General features: G+C 37.4%; 1 protein-coding gene across 2 annotated transcripts in view; it reads left to right on the top strand.

The window, feature by feature from the left end:
- The window catches only part of PDE3A (phosphodiesterase 3A), a 320,223-nt gene that overhangs the window by 243,225 nt on the left and 56,524 nt on the right, over nt 1–20,474 (top strand). For both annotated transcript variants that reach the window (XM_044914914.1, XM_021690608.1), the window contains exons 3-4: nt 17,329–17,586; nt 19,689–19,843. In XM_044914914.1, coding sequence (XP_044770849.1) covers nt 17,329–17,586; nt 19,689–19,843 — 413 coding nt within the window. The remainder of the gene's footprint in view (nt 1–17,328; nt 17,587–19,688; nt 19,844–20,474) is intronic.

Below are 20,474 nucleotides of genomic sequence, written 5' to 3'. Positions count from 1 at the left end.
AAAAAAAGAGAGAGAAATACAGACAGACAGACAAACCAAGAAACAGACTCTTAACTCTGGAGAACAAACTGATGGTTACCAGAAAGGAGGTGGGTGGGGGGATGGGTTAAATAGGTGATGGGGATTAAGGAGGGCACTTGTGATGCACTGGGTTTTGTATGTAAGTGTTGAATCACTATATTTTACATCTGAGATTAATATTACACGATATGTTAACTAACTGGAATTTTAAATAAAAACTTTTTTTAAGATTTTATTTATTTGTCAGAAAGAGAGGGAGAGAGAGAGAGCACAAGCAGGGGGAGTGGCAGGCAGAGGGAGAAGCAGGCTCCCCGCTGAGCAAGGAGCCTGATGTGGGACTCGATCCCAGGATCCTGCAATCATGACCTGAGCCGTAGGCAGACACTTAACTGACTGAGCCACCCAGGTGTCCCTTAAATAAAAACTTAAAAAAATAAATTAACTCAGACTTGTAGACAGATATATTATAAAATTTTATTTTCATTGCCACCTGCTTATCCACTATTTCCATATGCATTTGGTAAAGTTGTATGTTGTATTAGTTATTTCCAACCATAAGAAAAAAAACTTTATTCAGATTAGGGGTAGCACATAATTTGAAATGCTTATTATGTTATCTCTTATAATAAGGCCAGAGAAAGAAGTCTTCAGGGTTAGTGAATTCATGACTTAACATTGTAACAGATGTAGGTTCTTTATTCTTTCTACTTTACTACTGTCTACACTATTAGCTTCATCCTAATGCTGATTCCACTTGTGATCCATAGATGGCTGCTAGCAGCAACATTGCTTCCTTCTGGAGGGTGAAGAATTTTTTCCTAGAAGCACTAAGCAAGGTTCCCCTCATGTCTCATTGAATTACAATGACTAAGACCTACACATCCTTGACCAAATTCCTGGCCTTAGGGGTGCAATCACCATGATTCGTGTAGAGAGTCAATCACAACATCCACTCTGTAGAATTTGAAGAGAGTTAAGAACTGGGGCATGTCTCTGGACATATTTGCTTTGATATTAAAATGCTGCAGTAGTCCCTAGGTCAACAATCAAGTCTGTTGACTGATCAACAGCCACAAGACCTGCTTGATGGGCATCTTAAAATCTGTTTGATCTTTTGGGCCATTGTATAGGGTGGCTAATGATAGAGACATGATAGTTTAAATTCTTTGTTAGAAATATTGAAACCGGGCGCCTGGGTGGCTCAGTTGGTTAAGCGACTGCCTTCAGCTCAGGTCATGATCCTGGAGTCCCGGGATCGAGTCCCGCATCGGGCTCCCTGCTCAGCAGGGGGTCTGCTTCTCCGTCTGACCCTCTTCCCTCTTGTGCTCTCTGTCTCTCATTCTCTCTCTCAAATAAATAAAATCTTAAAAAAAAAAAAAGAAATATTGAAACCAGCAGGAAAGACAATTTGAGGCTATTTTTAGTTAGACCTCACTCTATATTAATTTTAGTCTTTAGTTTGCCGTCAGAATCAGCATGTGAAAACATTATTGCTTGTGTTCCGTGTTTGTTTTAATCATGCTTTGCTTATTTTTTCTCTATTGGATATTTTAATTAGGTTCTTGTATTGTACTTCCATTTGTATCTTCTTTTTTTTTTTTTAAGATTTTATTTATTTATTTGAGAGATAGAGAACACGAGTGAGAGCCCAAGCAAGGGAGGGGCAGATGGAGAGGAAGAAGCAGGCTCCCCACTGAGCAGGGAGCCTATTGCGGAGCTCGATCCCAGGACCCTGGGATCATGACCTGAGCTGAAGGCAGATGCTTAACCAACTGAGCTACCCAGGCACCGCCATTCATATCTTCTTATTTTAAGATGAAATAAAACTAAGATAGACTGCAATGTTAGCTAAAGAGGTATTCACTATCAGCTTTTCCCTAGATCCTTCCTCTTGATCCCCGGGGGGCAGGGGAACCCTTTTAATCAGCACTTTTATTAATCTTACAAGATTATAATCTTTGAATATAATTTCTGAAGTCACTTTGTCTTCTTTGCAATATCTACAACCTTTGTCTTAAGGAATCTATGCTTAATCTCAACAAATTGTTGGCCATTTGTATTCCTTCGATATCCTATTATTGCTATACTAACAGCATGTGGGAACATTGGTGAACCTAACAATTATGTCCGCAAGGAAGAAACTATGACATAAATGTTGAGTGACTCATCGTTATGACCAAATGACTTCTTTTCTTGCCTGATTTCCTCTTCACTCAGCAGCACATTGTTGCTAAACATGAGGGGTAGGGTATCATTTTGAAATGCTTTTTATACAGAACCTTTATAATCCTGCTCCACATCTGCCTATCAAATATCTTGGTGAGTTACTGGGGTCTATTGACCCAAAGATAATCATATTTATTATCTGAGTGTCTCATAACATTATGAATATAATAAGATTATAACTGAAACCAGTTTCTTAAACTGAAGTAATTAAACCAGACTCGTAGACAGATGCATTATAAAATTTTATTTTCATTACCACCTAAAAGGAAAACGAAGACAGATGCTTTCCTATTAGCAACAGAAGTCTCTACAAGAACCACAAGTTTTTCCTTCCAGGAGCAAATATTATATGAGATCTGGCTTAAGGATTGGAAATAAGGAGAAAAAAATAAGTGGCATTTTTCTTGATGGAGAAACATTAGTAGTGGGGTCTTCCCTAAAAATTAGTTCTGTGAAGAGTCTAATTTGATTTTCAAAAGCAATGTAAAGGAAGGGAGTATCACACAAATTCTCAGAGTATACTGATGATGTTAATAAGTTCTCATTGATAAGGAGAGCCTAAATGGATAAAGATTAATTGAAGGAAGAGTTTGCAAAACTAACAGTATGTAGCAAATTGACAAAGATATTTTATCTCATCAAAGATAAGTGACCATACATAGGAACAGTTACCCTAAAATACTGACGGACAATTTAGTGTTGTGATTAATGGTGTAGGTCCAGAATGCCTTAGTTAGAATTCTACCTCTGCTGCTTACTATCCGTGTAATGTTGGACAAGTTACTTAACCTTTTTTGCCCTAGTTTCAAATTTTGAAAGTCATTCCCTTTATAATTTGTAGAGCTGTGAGTTGCCTTCTGGAAAATCAAGAAATGATATTACTAACTTTTTACATTTTTAAAATTTTATTATGTTATGTTAATCACCATACAACATTAGTTTTTGATGTAGTGTTCCATTATATTACTAACTTTTAATATTTTACTCAAATCTTCTCTGCATGTAAAATGGTTCACAGGTAAGCTTACCTCATCCCTTGAAACCAGTTAGCAAGAAGCAGGCAGACCCTAATGTGCTCTGAGAGGCCAGGGAGCTTAGGTTCCCTACTCTTTACTGGGGGAACAGGATGCTGGGAAGCCTTGAAATCCAAGTTTCAAAGTTGGGAGTTGGGTGTTGGAGCTTTGAGAATTCTAAGGGCTGAAGATTTTGAGGGAAATGTCGAGAAACCAGACATTTCTATATTTGAGTCATGAGTATCTTTGCAACCAGTCCCTCTCCATTTTCATGCTTCTCTGGAGAGTTTGTTTTTATTTTCATCCTACTTTGAGAGCTATGGATGATAATGGTGACTCAGTTTTCAAAGTTGGCCAGATGTAGGTGTTTAGAGTCTTGCATTTTGAGAAACAACTTACTTCCCTCCTTGTAACCAGAGGTGGCGGTGATTCATCACAAGGTTCCCCAGCTTCCTCTTTAGTCCTCTGATCACTTTTAGTCCCCTGAGCATCTTTTTGAGGGCTGCCAAACTCATTCATTTCCATAGCCCTAGGGTATAGACATTATCAGGTACTCAGGAGATGTTCAGTTAATATTTGTTGAGTAAATGATGCAGAAATGGATGTTTTCCAGTGCCTCCATATTTCCTTTTTGAATCACATCATTGATAAAATGTGTTTTTTCTTAAAAGATTGCACTGTGATTGAAATAGGGTGCATTTGCAATGTAGAACCAAAAAAATGCTATCGTCCCTACTATTAAGGGGTATAAGCTTTTGTGAGCTGGCCTAGGAATTTCCTCACTGTTTATAGTACTATTTCTCTAGAGAAATTCATTCTAAGTCCCCCCCCCCAAATTTTTTGATGTAAAAGCGTTTTTGAAATTTGGTCTATTTATACATTTGGAAACCTTGTTACATAATTTACGGTACCTTCGCTTAGTTGTAGAAACTGGAATTTACTGAGTTGTTAAAATACATTTATGAAGTATTGGATGTTGTATTAAAACAACTTGGGGCTATTAAGAGTGTCCATTCACCCCCTCTGTTTACACTGTGGAGGGCCACTACCATGATAAATCAAAAAGAGAACATTTTCTTAGTTGCTGAGACCCAGGGTGGATTTTATACACTGACAAGTGAACTTTCCACATTTTATTTTGTGAAGGCAAGAGCCCTTGAAGAGATTTTCAAGAGAAGGAACTGAGAATATTGTAGACAAAATGAAAGAAGACTACTGCAGGAATTAATACATTGTATTTTTTTTTTCATGTCTCAGTATTGAATCACCTTACAAGTGCAGTTGATGCTCCTTAATGTTACTGTCACTCTTCCCTCCCTGGTCATTGATGCTGCAAGAATCCTAGTTTCCCACATGTCTTGTTGTGGCAGCCGTGGTCAAATCTGTTGTCTTCTCTCCACACCTTTGTCTTCCTCAAGCACTGTGCACTGTTTGATGACATCATTTTCCTTCTTGGACATCTTTCATCACTCAATTACCAACTGATAGAATTAGAAAACTTTGTCCTCCATTCATGGGCATCTGAAATCTGGCTTCATATTTCCTTTTCAACCTTATTTTCTGCTAATAAGAAGCAGAAATCCTCCATGCCTGAGAGACTGGTCTACTAATGGAATCCTGCGTTTGTTTTTCTCATACAGATACCCGAGCCTGCATTCTGACCCCATGCTTCTTCAAGCTTGACTGCTCTGTTTCTCGCCTGTTCTGGGCCTGCTCTTCCACTTTCCCAGGATCTCGGGTCCAATGGCTCAGTCTTCTCTTTTTCCTTTCTGGCAGAGCCCTCCTGTTTTCACTTTGTTGCCTTTTCGTGTAAAATTTCACACTGAGTACCACTGGAAGGCACACAAACGACATATTGGAGCTGAAGTCTCTAACCTCAGCTGGACCGACAGTATGGCCTGAGAATCTAGCCAGCTATTTCTTACTCCTCTTTCAAACGTTCTTCATTCTCCTCTGTACTTCTTTTTTTTTTTTTTGTAAGATTTTATTTATCTGTTTGAGAGAGAGAGCAGCAGCAGAGGGAGAAGCAGGCTCCCCGCTGAGCAAGGAGCCGGATGTGGGACTCCATCCCAGGACCCTGGGAGCATGACCTGAGCCGAAGGCAGACGCTTAACCGACTGAGCCACCCAGGCGCCCTGTCCTCACTACTTCTAACCTAACATTGCCTATATCACTTTCTCAACAGGGGACTCAAGACTAATCTCCAGAGTTAGATAAAAGCCAAAGTATAGGAACTCCAACTTCTCACCGGCAGATCTAGGCTTTTTTCTCACTGTTACCATGGGAAATGTACCCCCATTATGAAAGGTTAGTCACACTCTACTTCCTTCTCTTGGACATTGATCTCTTTATCATTCCCACTGTTTTTGTTGCACTTGAATGCCCTCATACTAGTGGGATCTCCCCTTTCAACATTTGTGCTTGCTCACTTGCTCCCCAGCTCTTTAGAGCCTGTTTTCTCTCTGGATAGATAGGGACATACCTTCCATTTTACCTCTAGTTTTCAGAAGAGAGTTGTCTACATTGTCTCCATTTTCACACCTTTTCTTTGCTCAGTTTATTGCAGTGTGACTTACAACCTCAGCATGTCACTAAACTTGTACTCTTTAGTGTTACCAGTGACCTGCCAGATACTAAACTAAGGGATACTTTTCAGAATTTATTAATCTCTAAAATCTCATCAGTCACCACTGGCCACTCCTCTCCTCTTGACAGAAGCATTTCCTTGACCCATATGACCCTATACTCTTAATTTTCAGTTGCCCTTTCTCATTTTCCTTTGTGAGTTTCTCTTCTTCCTGACCCTCCTTGTAAGTTAGTATTGATTAGGGTCCTGCCTTCAGTCCACTCTTCTTTCTCTTTATACACTTCCATGTAGGGTGTTACTGAAATGACCATATCTGTGTCAGCGATACCCGGATGTGTATTTTCAGTTCAGATGTTTCTCTTGATGTGCGACTTTGAATCATCCTGTGAATAGCACATATTTACTCAAAGAGGAATATCTCAGCATCCACATCAAAACTCATTCCTTCTCCTGTGATTGCTAATTCAGGGAATGGTTCTTAGCTATCCATCTGTCCAAGCCATAAGCCTGAAAGTCAGCCTGACTCCTTCCTCCGCATGTACTGATGATGTCACTACCCGTAGCAGAGGTTTCTCATTACTCTTAGTAGGTTAATCAAAGCTCTTGCATTTGGCTCCTGTTCCTGTCATGATGTATTCCCTCAAACCTCTCCAGACACATCCTTTTCTTCTTCTTCTGTTTTTAAATTTGAATGTAATTGACATAAAACATTATATTAGTTGCAGGTGTATGACATAATGATTTGATATATATGTATATTGCAAAATGATCACCACAGTAAGTCTCGTTAACATCCATCACCATCATTACAGATGTTTTTCTTGTGATGAAAACTTTCAAGATCTACTCTTAGCAACTCTCAAATATATATTACAGTATTATTAACTATAATCACTGTGCTATACAAGGACACATTCTTTTCAACCTGAAGCACTCTCTACTTCATCTGAGTGTTATTACTAAAAGGTCATTCTTTCTCTACCTCCAGGCCTTTTAACTCTTTTCCCAAAAACATACTCATCTGTATACCCAAATCCTCTGCTTGCTCTTTCCATATATGTAGTACATTATAGAAAAAGGCGCAGAGTCATTTTCTTGCCTCAGCACTATTTTCCTCCGCAGGCTCACTGTTTTCTGCCTAGGAGTTATTCCAGAATCAGTTTGTTAAATACCATTTTTATTTATGACTCCAGTATTTCAGTGTAACAATTCTCAATATTTTTATTTAAGTTAAAATCAGAACATGAAATTGTGCTAGAAGGCTAAATGTTTTAGGATGGCTTCCAGAAAATTCAATTATTTGTTTTAAGGGAATACCTTGGACACTGTAATTTGTCTGTCCTTTTATATTCTTCAAGGCATAGAACTGGGAGAGAGGAAATGTACTTCTCTGGAGGTTTAGAATATGCTCCTTATGACTTCACTCATTTTTAATATCACTGAGTGCCTACCAATGATCAGATACTAAACTAGGGTCTGGGGTTAAACTGGTGAATGAAAACTAGCGTTGCCTTTGTCCTCGTAACACTTTCAGCCTAAAAGAGGAAGACAAAACTTTATCAAGATCACACATCAAAAAGTTGGATTGAAAACTGTCACAAGTGCTTTCGACAGAGACGTTCTAAGAATACATGTGAGAATTGGTCAGCAATGCAAGATTTTTCTGAAGTTACAGCTTCCAGCGTTTTTCATTTGTTTGTTTTTGTGTTTGGTGCTTCGGCGTATGAGGTCCAGGCACTCATGTGGTGAGCAGGCTGGGTGCTACTGTAGGAATCAGAGGGAAGAGCTCCCGGTTAGGCAGAGTTAGGAGTAAATCAGTAGCACAGCTAAGTTAAGTGCCCACGACGTAGGAGAGTCTGGTGAGAGATAACACAGGGCAGATAGAACAAATGGCGGTGAAGGCTCACAAAACCATGGTGTTCGAATGCATATTTTGATTTTGTTTTTGTTTTGTTTTACGGTTATTTTCATCACAATGGAAAATTACATGTGGGAAAAAATTTAAATCAAATTGCATCTGAAAATGAGTCATCTTTACAATGTTTACCTTATGAAAATGGGAAAGGGTGACGGAACTGAAATGCTCTTAATTGAGAAGAATTATTAATGATGTAATTATAGTTTCACTTTAACAATGGTCCTGAGAGATATAACACAATTTAAAATTTTGTATTACTTTCTACCAATAGTTTTATGGAAGTTATTCTTTTTTTAGTTTTTTTACTTTTTTTTTTTCCCCCATGAAAAAAGAAACTAAACTCTGAGGGTTAATGAGGGAGCAGCGCTCATTCAAAAAGATCTTCCGACGATTAGGGTTCTTTAAAAAGGCAGAATACTGCCATCTGTTGTTCACTGAAATTGTTTTTAGGCTAAGCAAACAGAAATCTCAAGTTCAAGTTGAACAGCAGTTCTCAAAACCTAACAAGTCAAGGACCATCAAAATACATCAGCTTTTATGAGTTCATACTCTTTTCAGAGATTCTTAATTTTTCTATATTTCTAAACTCCTGCTCAGAAAATCCGGTTTCTTCCACTAACAGAAATAATAATGCTTTTTATTTATATAGCAATTTATACTCTCCAAGCCTTCCTGCCTTCATTTGCGTGAGGAGTCAGAGGGACAGCTCCTTACCTGAATTCCTCATACTTTCACCAGCCACCTCATCTTTTTCTAATTAGAAGAAACAGAACCAGCCTGGAAGTCAAAGGCAGCTAAGGTTATCTTTAGCAATATGGGTGCTTACGAGAATAAGTGATTTAATAAGTATGTTTTATTTCCTAAATACAAAAACAGTATTCTGTGTTAATTGTTATTTTTGAGGCTGTTGAGCAAATTTGCTAGTGTCTGGAAGGTACTTAGAAAACAGAGGGACTGCTTTAACAATTTTTGGCTTAATTACAGATAGATTATAGGGAAATCTATGAGGACACAAGGCCGCATACTGTATCCCGTTTGGTAACATGGAGTGCTCTTTGAATATCAAAAGAGAAGGAAGTTAAGAATTCTGATAACTGCTGCATTTTGTTATGCCTCACCTCTCCCATGCGGCCGGCCTACAGAGATATTGGAAAGCAGCTTGATGAAGGGCCCTATATGTTTTCCTCCTACTGTACGTATATATTATCTTAAGGAGAAAATCCAAATGTAAACTCATATTCCCTGCCAGAAAATTAAAATAAGCAAACATCTGCTTCCTTAGGATGGCATTTAGCCAAAGTTCAGCCTACAATGAGTTACTGCAAAATTTTCACATGATTTCATTTTTTAAAAATTTCCCAACCAACTTCAAGTCTAAAATTATAAATGGGTCCTATGAAAGTATAAACACATATGCAATTTTGCTGGCTCTGAGGTCAGAACCAGTAATACACCAAAGACCGTTTACCAATCCAGCTCACCTTCTAAGTGAATTTAGTATATTAGAGACCAAGATGCTACTCCCTGGTACCACAGGCAGCCTCCCAGAGAAGGCTGTGGAGCGTCGGAGTAGCAAACTGTGCTTTAGAGATGTAGGAGACCACTCCCAAAAACCCAACAAGCATCTTTTCCCAGCATTGAGGACCAAAGTTGGGTAAGAACAGTCCCAGGGACTCTTTCCTTTTATGTGTCATCCCTCACACTGTTTATTCCTCTCTTATCCCAACTCCCTCTTCACCCTGAGAATGTTCTTCCCATGCTATGTTTGCCTCCCAGGGTGCCTCCCAGGATGACTAAATAGAAAGAAAAAAAAAAAAAAAGAAACAACCTTCCAACAATGGAGCTAAGATGCCTGCTTTTAGAATTCCTTTCACATACTGTGTTATAAATTATACCAGTGTAATCAACCATATTAACTGAAACCAGGACCTTTGTACAATTACTTTCTGAGAGCCTAAAATTAATCTCAGAACTCTTAGAGTATATGGGAATAGGGAATACGATCTGTAGATTTACCTAGAATAAGAAATGAAAGTATTCAGGTTTTTGTTTTGGTGATTTTGGTTTTGTTGAGGAAGAAATTCTGTCTCTATGCTGCATTTCATTTATGAACAAACTACTGGCCCAGTATATGTTGAAGACAAACATATGTGCGGTGTGCAGCCTTTACCACACAGTTTTTTCTGTGCAGTAATAATAATGGTGGTGATATATAATATTTATCAAACATGCCTTGTGGGCCAAGCACCTCTGCTGAGGTCTTTATGTGCATGATTTCATTTAATCATCAACAATACTATACAGTCAATATTATTATCCCCTGCTCAGAAATAAGAAAACGAGCAAGGGAGATACATAAATGTTTTGCAAATCTCAACAGATCTTAAATTTGGATGCAGCCAGACTGACTCTAGAGCCTCTGCTCTTAAAGGCCCCATGTTCTAATTCACAAAATAAAAATTTGATATTGATGAATAAGTACAACTTCCTCTCTTTTATCCCGGTTCTTTATAACTTTGTTTTCCAACTTCTCACGTATACAAACTGCCATTTTACATACATGACAAAAAAAGGCACTTGTTCCTTTTTGCACCCCATGTGCTAATTCGTAAACCAAACCTTACTTTCTCCTCCCGGTTTCAGGGGTGGTAACGAATAGCTATGACGTAACTATTTATTATAAATGGTTCCTTTCACTGGAGGGCTTTCAAGTGAAAGGTGTTGGGTTTAAAATGGCGTGGAGCTCTTTTAACAGATAGAATCAGGACTGTAGTCATTCTGTTGATTTTAAAAGTTTTAAAGCAGAGAATTATACAACTTTGACCTCTATTTTCTGTACCTCTTGTAATATGTTTAACTTACTACATAGAAATATGCAGGCTTTCACGAGCCTTTTTGATGAAGAGCCAAGAATGTTTCTCTTTGAGCACGTCTGAGAAGTTCTCTTTCTTCCATGTACCACATGGTGCTTCATTGTACCCAACTGCCAGTTCCAATTTATTCCAGAGTGGAAGTGACTTAGGTACTTGAAAGCATTCTGGGTTCAAATCTTTCAGATAGGTTATCATTTTCTTTTGGGATGTTTACAGTTGTACCTTCCCTACTTAACAGAAATCGATACTGGGACCTCACTTTGATGAAATGTATTTATGAAGTCTTTAAAGGTATTCAACTTTGTTTTTAAAGCAACTTTTCCGTTTTTTACTCATGTTATCACTGGTTTATGGATATTTATCAGCATAGGTAATTTACAGTGACAAAATACAACTGGCCTGAACAGATGTGGGACCAAAGGAAACTGACACTTGGCAAACGTACAGCTCAACTCTTGGGAGTAGAAGTATGTAGAAGTTCCAGGGAGTAGCCTCTCCACCACCCCCCCGAGCACTCAGTGTACACTAGGCATTTTAATATAGAAAGGAGACAGCATCAGTGACTCAATCATAAGTTATAAGGTAGAGCTTGGGTATGATTAGCAATGTGAAACAAAGCATTTTCTGTCTACATAATACTTTTTAAATTGTCTTAACAAATTTAAAATGCTTACTGATGCCAGGAAATAAGTTTTAAAATCATTTTCTTCTTTCTTCTTTGATGTATGTGTGTGTGTATATGCAAAATGCTTTAGATTTATGGAATTGGAAAGGACCTTAGGAAGATCCAACCCAGTTCTCTGATTTTTGCAAAGGGGAGGACTGTGTACCCCCAATGGATACAATATTGCCTAGAGTAAATCTGCGGTCAGTTTTGGAAACCATCCTAAGTTAAAATATTAAACAAAACAGTGGTCTGATTCAAGGCATACAGCATCTCAACTAAGTTATGTAGGTAATTGTCTCGATTATGGTTCTTTGGCATTTGTAACCTATCTTTGGGTTTCATGTAGAATTATGAAGAGGGGCTTTTATACTGCTTCTAATTCTATTTATTCCAGTCAGAATAAATTAATCTCCAAAGCAAATGACTCATCAGATGATTCACTAATTCACTGAGTCAGAAGGCTTGAGAGTTATTATATATCTTCCACTTCTAAGCAGGGATGTATGTAATCTATTTGACTAAGTTATCAGTTTAATCTTTGCTTCAAAATATGTAGGAAGAAGAGCTATAACTTGACTGTTCATGGTGCTGCCTCCGACAGAATTCATCAGGAATTAGATGCATTACCTTCAGCCCACTTTCTACACCAGATAGCCTCCCTGATCATTTTGAATAGCAAATTGTTGTTGACCTCAATTTTCCCAGTCCCTTTCTGATTTGTCCTCTGAGCATCTTCTCGTTCTTTAAACGAAATGGTGTTTGTTGGCTTCTTTGTTTTCATTCACCTTGTTCCTGTAGTTATTTCCTAAAACTGTTTAACAATTATTCCTTTTAGAAATTCCCCATTTCTGAATAATATTTTGACAGAAACCCAAACACAGTGCTGCAGTAAATAATCCGGCATGTTACTTAAAGATATATGATTTTATTTTACATACATGCTGTTAGTAATTTGATTATATGAATTTATTTGTTGGAATTTTTCAAAATTTGCCTCTGAGGGTAATTTAGAAGCTTGGGTGCCCTTCACAAAGGGCACATCCTTTCTGACCACTACACATATTCAAAGCTTTCCCTTTTATCATACTAATAGTGTAATTTCAGAGTTTTAGCACAGCAGTAGTTAAGGGTGAAAACAAATTTCCTGTAATTGAGTTAATACATGCATATTCTAGGGGTTATGTTTAATGGTGTTTATAAGTGTATTTGTTATTATTTCTTTAACTTCTTATGTATAACTCCAGATTTTCCCGGCCTTTGGTTTACAATGAGTAAAGTAACTTGGAAGCAACTAGATCATATTATATAGCAAGGCATCTATGTATTCACATCCTAGAGATGGTGAAGTAGACTGGACAGAGATAATGGGGAGAAGGGAAAATATTTTAAAAACTGGGTGCTTTGAAAAGTGGTGGATTTACCAAGGGGATCAGTTATTTTTGGTTTAACATATAAAACCACACTTTCCTCACTGTCTATCAGACTTAAATTCCAGATTTTCTATTTAAAGGTAGCGATCCAAATTTGGTTGTCATTTAAATAATGTTCAGGGAATTATACTTGCATCTTCTTAAACGTTAAATATAAATATTATAAGGAGAGCTTGCAAAGTAGAATGTCTTATATTGCTTGGTCCCTTTTTAAAAAAAAAAAAAAGGAAAAGATTTGTTTTAGCTCTACCATAAAAAGACTCAACTGTGGTTTTATGCTGTAGTATAGTTCATTACTGCACTCAAAGATGATTTCAGGCTGTTAGCTTAAGACTTTCCTTTAAAGTGGCTTTCATATAAACTTAACCTTTACTATTTATTATCACTAAGATTTCACCAGTTAAATGGAATATTTCTGAGTATTTATTGGTATACTTAGAAATTTAGTTACATTATTTTCAAAGTTGGATAGGGTATGGCAATACCCTCCATGTGAGTCACTCTTTTTCGTATTTTGTATCATCTGAGGAAAAAACTCTGCTATCAACCAAAGCCCTTCTCCCCTAAAATTCCTTAATAGTTACTCCTTGGACTCTCCTGTGTCTTTATAACTTGACTGCTGCTTATTGAAATAGGGGCCCATCTGTCATGTGTGGTTAGTCTTGGCAATTTTGTGGCAAGCAAATCTGATTGTTGGTTTTAGATTTTATGCCTCATTGAAGCCTTTAGTTATTTGAGCCAAAAAGTGGTGATAACTTCTATGTGTGATGCAACTTTTGACCATTGTACAGTTCTAGTCTTGAATCAGAAAGCCAGTGTAGCAAAGACCTGATTTCATTCCCGTATTAAGTATACCTCGTTAAAGTATACTTTTTCAATAGTAAAAATGTCCACTTTGGTTTCTTAGCCAATTCCAGTATGGATCATTTACTTCTTACTGGCATGAATATTGCTTTGTTTTTGCTTGAAGACCTTTGCCTTGGCCAAAGCTCTGGCATAAATAGCATTAAAATACATAATGTGCTTCTTTTCTAAATTCTTACATAGCACTAACAATGACTTAGGAGATTGAGTTTTCAGTTCTGTTTGCATTTTAAAGTTCCTTTAAAAATTTTTAATATTTGTTTTTTCTGAGTATATCAGAAATGCATCTACATTTATTTAAAAAAGAAAATGTTATTTAAAAATCATAAAATTAGTATTATAAAAAAGACTTGTTCTCTCACCAATAATTCATTAAAAGTTTTCATTCAGATTATCAGTGAACATGCTCTACTTTTTCTTTAGGTTTGTACATTTTGTATAGCAAGAACATTTTGAGAAAGCCTCTTTAATTATTAATTATTGGAACATAAGCTGTTGATGTCACTGTCAGAAAGTCTGAAAAAGTTATGTCCTAAAAACAGTTTGACTTAAATTGTCATTTTTTAAGTGGATGGATAGGAATAAATATTACTCTTTCAGAGGGTCACGCTGAGTGAATTTTTTAGAAGCATCATAATTAGGGGTGCAATTGAAAATACGTGTTTCCAAAAGGGAATGTTAACTTAGTTTGGTGGCATTTTTCATGAACATTTTTGAAGTTGACAATGTAGGTACATAGGTGAAGTATGCATGATTGTGTATCCTAAAACTATTAACATTACACTTGAATTGTTATGTCGGTCCATAATAGATATTTAGGCATCTAAACAGGGAAGAGCATGGCACAGAGAGCACATAAAGCATTAAATAATTACAGATATATTTAGGAACATAAGATAAAAAAGAATTTTTTATCTTATTTTGGTGTACTGGCTCAGCACTTAAGCTCTAGAACCAGAGTATTTGTTTGCGGTCTGATGTTTCCCTATTCCAGCTGTCTGATTAGGATTCTGGCAAGTTATCTTTTACTAATAAAACTGAAGTTAGTAAATGAAGTACTTTGTAGACTTGTGCTGAGCAAATGTCGCTGTCACTATGATTATGATGGTTACTATTATTATTCCATGGTAAAAGACATAGCTGTTCCATATCATATCTTTACAGAAAAATTTATCCATTACTTATAGTGGTCTAAGGCTATATATCTTTGTGTATTTTGGGTGTTTTCATAATTTTTATATTTTTCCAATTATAAAAAATAATACATATTCACTTTTTTGATGGCATATTTTTCCCCACCAGTGAACAATATGTGTTTTTTCAAGTAATCGTTTATAGATCTACCCAAATCTTTTAAAAAACTATATACCACCTTATAATATAGTTATACTACAACTTTCTTTGTATCATTTTTTCTATCGATGTGCATTTATGGCTGAATTCTCTGGTTGTTGTCAGAGAGCTATTGCTCTTTATGTCTTTGTCCTCATATTTTTACATCTTGCAGTTTTTCTTTACATGTCTGTCAACATTGTTTTCCTGGATCATAGAGTATATACATTTCAGTGACAAATTGATAGACTCAGAAAAATGCCCTTTCACAAACACTGGGTTATTTTGACTCACTGCTCACTTACCCAAACTATTACTAATACTTGATGCTATCAATCCTTTATTATTTTGCCGCTTTGATGGGTAAAAGTTTTCATTATGTTAATTTGTATTTTAAATATTAGGCAGGCAAATAGCTTTTTATACATTTGATTATTTACATTTTGTTTAGGTTGTCTATTCATTCCTTTTATCCAAATTTGTCTTTTATTGATTTTTTTTTTTTAGAAGCTCTTCATTTGGATATGTTTTGTCTTCTCTGTGAGACAAATATTTTCTCACTGTTTTTTTTCCTTGGCTTATGGTATATTTTCTTATGTAGGAGCTTATGCCTTTAGTCAGATCTGTCATATATTTCATTGACAGTTTATGAATTCATATTATTTTTTAACATTCCCATGTTATAACTTACTCCCTGTTATTTTCTTATAATAAGTTTATAATCTTATATGTTTAAATTTTTCATCTCTCTGTAGTTTATTTTTCAGTCTGTTGTGAGAGAATGACTAAACTTTTCTTCTAAATACATAGCCAAACTTCTAACAGCCTTTTATTGAAAAACTCCAGAATTGTAATTATTATTTATACCATTATCAGTATTGAGCACTTATAGTTGTCAACACAGTATTGAGTGCTTTACGTATACTACCCCATTTAATTCTTAGAATTACTTTCTGAAGCTGGTGCTATTACTGTGTCCACTTTATAGATGCAGAAATCACAGCACAGAATCTTAGTGACTTGCCGGAGATCATGCAGCTAGAAAGTGGTAGGGTTAGAAGACAGGATTTAGACGTAAGTAGCCTAGTTCCGGCATCTGCACCCTGATCGCTAACTGCAGTTATGGAGTTATGTGGATTCCTCGTGCCTCATACTGTGGCAGCGTTCCAGCATTAATGGTCTTCTATATGCCGTCTTGAAGCTTCTTCTTCTACCCTCTTGGCCTTGACTGCCCATACTCTCCCTTGCTCTCATGCCTTCCTGCCGGCATTCTGGCCTGAGCAGCCGAGTGGGGAGCAATCCTGTCCTCTGTTTTTTGTGCTTTTCCTTTCTTCAGCAAATAGAGAGTAATGACTGTCAGTCTGATAGGCAGTTTAGAAAATATGACAGATGTGCCACAGAATACCAGAACTAAAATTGCTATTCTTACCAACCACGAGAAGAGGGATAACATGTGAATCTGATCAAAAGTCAAAGGCTTTTTGGGCCTATCTCTAATATTAGAGTAACTACCATAGGGGTGCCTGGGTGGCTCAGTCGGTTAAGCATCTGCCTTCGGCTCAGGTCATGATCCCAGGGTCCTGGGACTGACCCCAAGTTGGGCTCTTGCTCAGCGGGGAGTCTGCTTCTCCCGCTCTCTCTGCCCCTCCCCCTCGTGTGCTCTCTCTCTCTCTTTCAGGTGAATAAATAAAATCTTAAAAAAAAAATAACTACAATATACCAGGCTTAAAAGACTTAAATTACTTTAAAATTTTACTAAAAATTACTAAACATTAAAACATTACTAAAATTAAAAGTTTACAGTATATTAATGTTAAACTTTTAGAATCAAATTTCTAAATAATATGCATTAAAATGTTGAGCTCTTCATAAGGAGTGGCTAATAGAAAGTTTTTTCCAATTCTCTGAAACTTCTTGCCTTTTTTTTTTTTTTAAGATTTATTTATTTTAGAGAGAGAGAGAGAGCACAAGTGGGGGCAGAGGGAGAGGGAAAATCTCAAGCAGGCTCCCCACTGAGTGAGGAGCCAAATGCAGGGCTCCATCTCCCAACCCTGAGAACACGACCTGAGCTGATAACCAAGAGTCAGAGGCTTAACTGACTGAGCTGCCCAGGTGCCCCAACTTCTTGACTTCCAAAAACTAGTGTTTATCTTTTGAATTTCTTCAAATATGTCCTACCCCTCTCCAAGTTCTAACATCAAAAAACATTCCAGGAACACAAAAATGGCAAAAGCCATGGCAAATTTTGGCAAAATTTGAAACAGAAATGTGATTTGAATGTTCCTTTACTACAACCTGAAAGAGTCAATCAGCCCATTTTTTGGAAGGAGCCCCATTTTAGTGTGTGTGCCTCAGCTTCAGGCCTTTTCTCACTTGTTCCTCTGTTTGGTGTCTCAGTCCTCAGGAACCAGTATTACTGTGGATATTGCCGTGATGGGTGAGGCTCATGGCCTCATTACCGACCTCCTGGCAGACCCTTCACTGCCCCCCAACGTGTGCACATCCTTGAGGGCAGTGAGCAACCTGCTCAACACCCAGCTCACCTTCCAGGCTATTCACAAGCCCCGCATGAATCCTGTTGTTTCCTTCAGTGAAAATTACACCTGTTCTGATTCTGAGGAAAGCTCTGAAAAAGACAAGCTGGCTATTCCCAAGGTAGGTATTAATGACCTATCCCTGCAAAGGTTAAATCTTTTCTTTCGCCTTCTAGGTCTGTTTCTTGTTACCCTCAAAACCAGATGCAGAGTCATGTCAGTGACTCAGTGAAGATGTGTTGATCATGGTGATCAAAGTAATAAGAATTTAAACATAAAGACTTAAACATAGCTTTCTGTAAATGAAAGTTTTACCTTTTTTTAATTCCGACTTTGAAGAAGTTTTTATGTCTATATGTCAGGCTCTGTTTTGTGGGATAGAGATTTAGCAGTGAGGGGCGGGGGGCAGGCAAAAGTCCCTGCTCCCATTCTAGTGTGGGTTCTTTTTAAAATCCCTTGCCCTCCTCGGGTCATGATCCTGGAGTCCCGGGATCGAGTCCCGCATCCTGCCGAGCAGGGAGCCTGCTTCTCCCTCTGACCCTTCCCCCTCTCATGTGCTCTCTGTCTCTCTCATTCTCTCTGTCTCAAATAAATAAATAAAATCTTTAAAAAATAAAAATAAAAAAAAAATAAAATCCCTTGCCCTCTGAAATCCAGAGATCCGCTGCTCGTGGTTTCTTTGTGTGATATCATTCACAGTGCCCTCCTGGCTTTCCCAAATCCAAGAAGTTTTGAACTCAAACAGTTTTAATTGATTTTGGATTGCTTAAAATAAAAGATGGCCTTAGTGATTTGTAAATTCCTTCTTTTTATGTGTAAGATATAAGAGTTTTACAAATGTAAGCTGTAGGAAATGGGATCCTATACCCAGCTTAGACCTTGCATTAATTGAAAACGGGTTGTTTTAAAGACTGAAAACAAATCAGAATTTAAGTCCTCTCCAGCACATCCTGCACGGTTATCTGTTTGGTAAACAGGCATCTGTCCTCTCAAGTCAGTAACACCCATGAATTAGCTGTTGTGAGTCTCTTATCTGAGGAATGTGTATTTCACACAACTTTGTCAATTAGGTATTTACATGATTCTTTTTGAACATCTTAGTCTCTGAGAAAGGTATGGCTAAGCATGATGTGACAGTCAAGGAATGGAGAGAGATTAACTGGTTCCATTCAGCCTCAAAATAGACATGAAGTTAGTGAGATTTTCAGGCATCAGTCCTGGTATTTACAGTGCTTGATGTTTTCTCTTACTATTGAATTACTTTCAAAGATGCATCCTGGCCTCCTGAAGATAACAAAAGCTTTTGAGAAGTATATGGCACCTTGAGGTTCAAGAATAGCTCAGATACTAGTTTCCTGTATTTCTTAAAGATCTGAATATGCATCTTTGAAAAGAATGTCTACATGATTGGTCTACTAGGAATAGCTAGCCACCAATAAAAATGGGTTGAGCTTCTACTTATTATAACCATATTGCTGTAGTTGTATCAGAAGAATACCTTCACTTTAATTTTTAAGGTGAAGACCCTCTTTAGAGTGCTGGTGTTCATCCTGGTAAGCTCAGAATCTTGCCTCTCTAACATTGATGCCACATATCCTGTTTGGGATATCATAGGAGAAGAAATAGTAATGAGAGGGTTGCAGGTCAACCAGCAGACTCTTCTGTTAAGAAGAGTTGGTACTGATGATATTACCCTTATGCCTGATGTCTAAGTCTTGCTAGCCACAAGAAAAGTGGTGCATTTTGTGAGTTACACTCTTAGATTCAGCTCCTGCCTTTTGTAAATCAAGAAATTAAAATTATATTAATAAACACTTTGGTGTGGAGACTGTTTTGCAAGATGATAAAAATCAATCCATGCCCCAAACAGATGACTTTGAGGGAAAACTTTTGCTCATAATAACTAATATAATACATGGATAAGCGTGTATATCCCATTGAACTGATAAAGTTTTAAGTTTTCCCAAAGGTTCTCCCAAAGGTAAGTGACTTTCATTCCTATAATTCCATATTACAATCATCATGTAAATGAAGATCCCCGAATGTTAATTTTATAATATTCTTTTATTGAACTCCTGAGCACCCACTTTTCAGACAGGTAATATTCAGCCAATATGGTTTAATAAATTCACTTCCAATTAAAAACCCACTTTCTTCCATTTTATTTTATAATGAGTGATCAAAAATATGCTTGGTGATAAAATCAACACTCCTCCTTCCTAGCGCCTGAGAAGGAGTTTGCCTCCTGGTTTGTTGAGACGGGTTTCATCAACTTGGACAACCACCACCTCAGCCACAGGCCTACCCACTTTGGAGCCTGCCCCAGTACGGAGGGACCGGAGCGCTAGCATCAAACTGCATGAAGCATCTTCATCAAGGTTAGGCTATGCTCCTGTTGGTTTCACATCTCTTAGAGAAGTTACTTACCAAAAGGAATTATAAATTACAGAGGAAAAGTGGCCCAACCAGTTATGTTTGGTTGGAGGCCAGCTTTGAAAATGAAGAAGGTATATGCTTTAAATGCAAAGCACTCTATGGATTAACATCAGATAATTAGGCTTAAATTGTGTTGCTTGGTCTTAAATATAAATGGAAACAGTGACTTGGGGTGATGCCTGCCAGGGTGAGAGGATGGGAAGAGGTGAGCAAGCCCAGAGTAGTGGTGAGCTAGATTTTATCTAGACTGTGATTGATATTGAGATTCTGAAATCAAAGGCATCCAACCTGACATCTGCAAATTGTTTTTAGATTCCCCCCAGCCCACCAGATCAGTTCTCCTACATTATATGAAAGGTGAAAGATCAGATCAAAAAGTAGATCGTCATCCTAAGAGCATCTGGATATGTTCAAACATTTGGTAATCTGAAGTTTATTTAGAGCACAAATTGGTGGTTGCCAGAAAGAGGAGCTGGGGGTGGGGTGGGGTGTGCCAAATGGGTAAAGGGGGTCAAAAGGTACAAACTTTCAGCTTTAAATAATTGTCACAGGGATATAACATACAGCATGGTG

This window comes from Neomonachus schauinslandi, chromosome 5 (genome assembly GCF_002201575.2).
Source record: "Neomonachus schauinslandi chromosome 5, ASM220157v2, whole genome shotgun sequence".
NCBI classification, from domain to species: domain Eukaryota; kingdom Metazoa; phylum Chordata; class Mammalia; order Carnivora; family Phocidae; genus Neomonachus; species Neomonachus schauinslandi.
The sequence above is the reverse complement of the archived record's forward strand: the minus strand, read 5'-3'. Positions and strand labels throughout refer to the sequence as shown.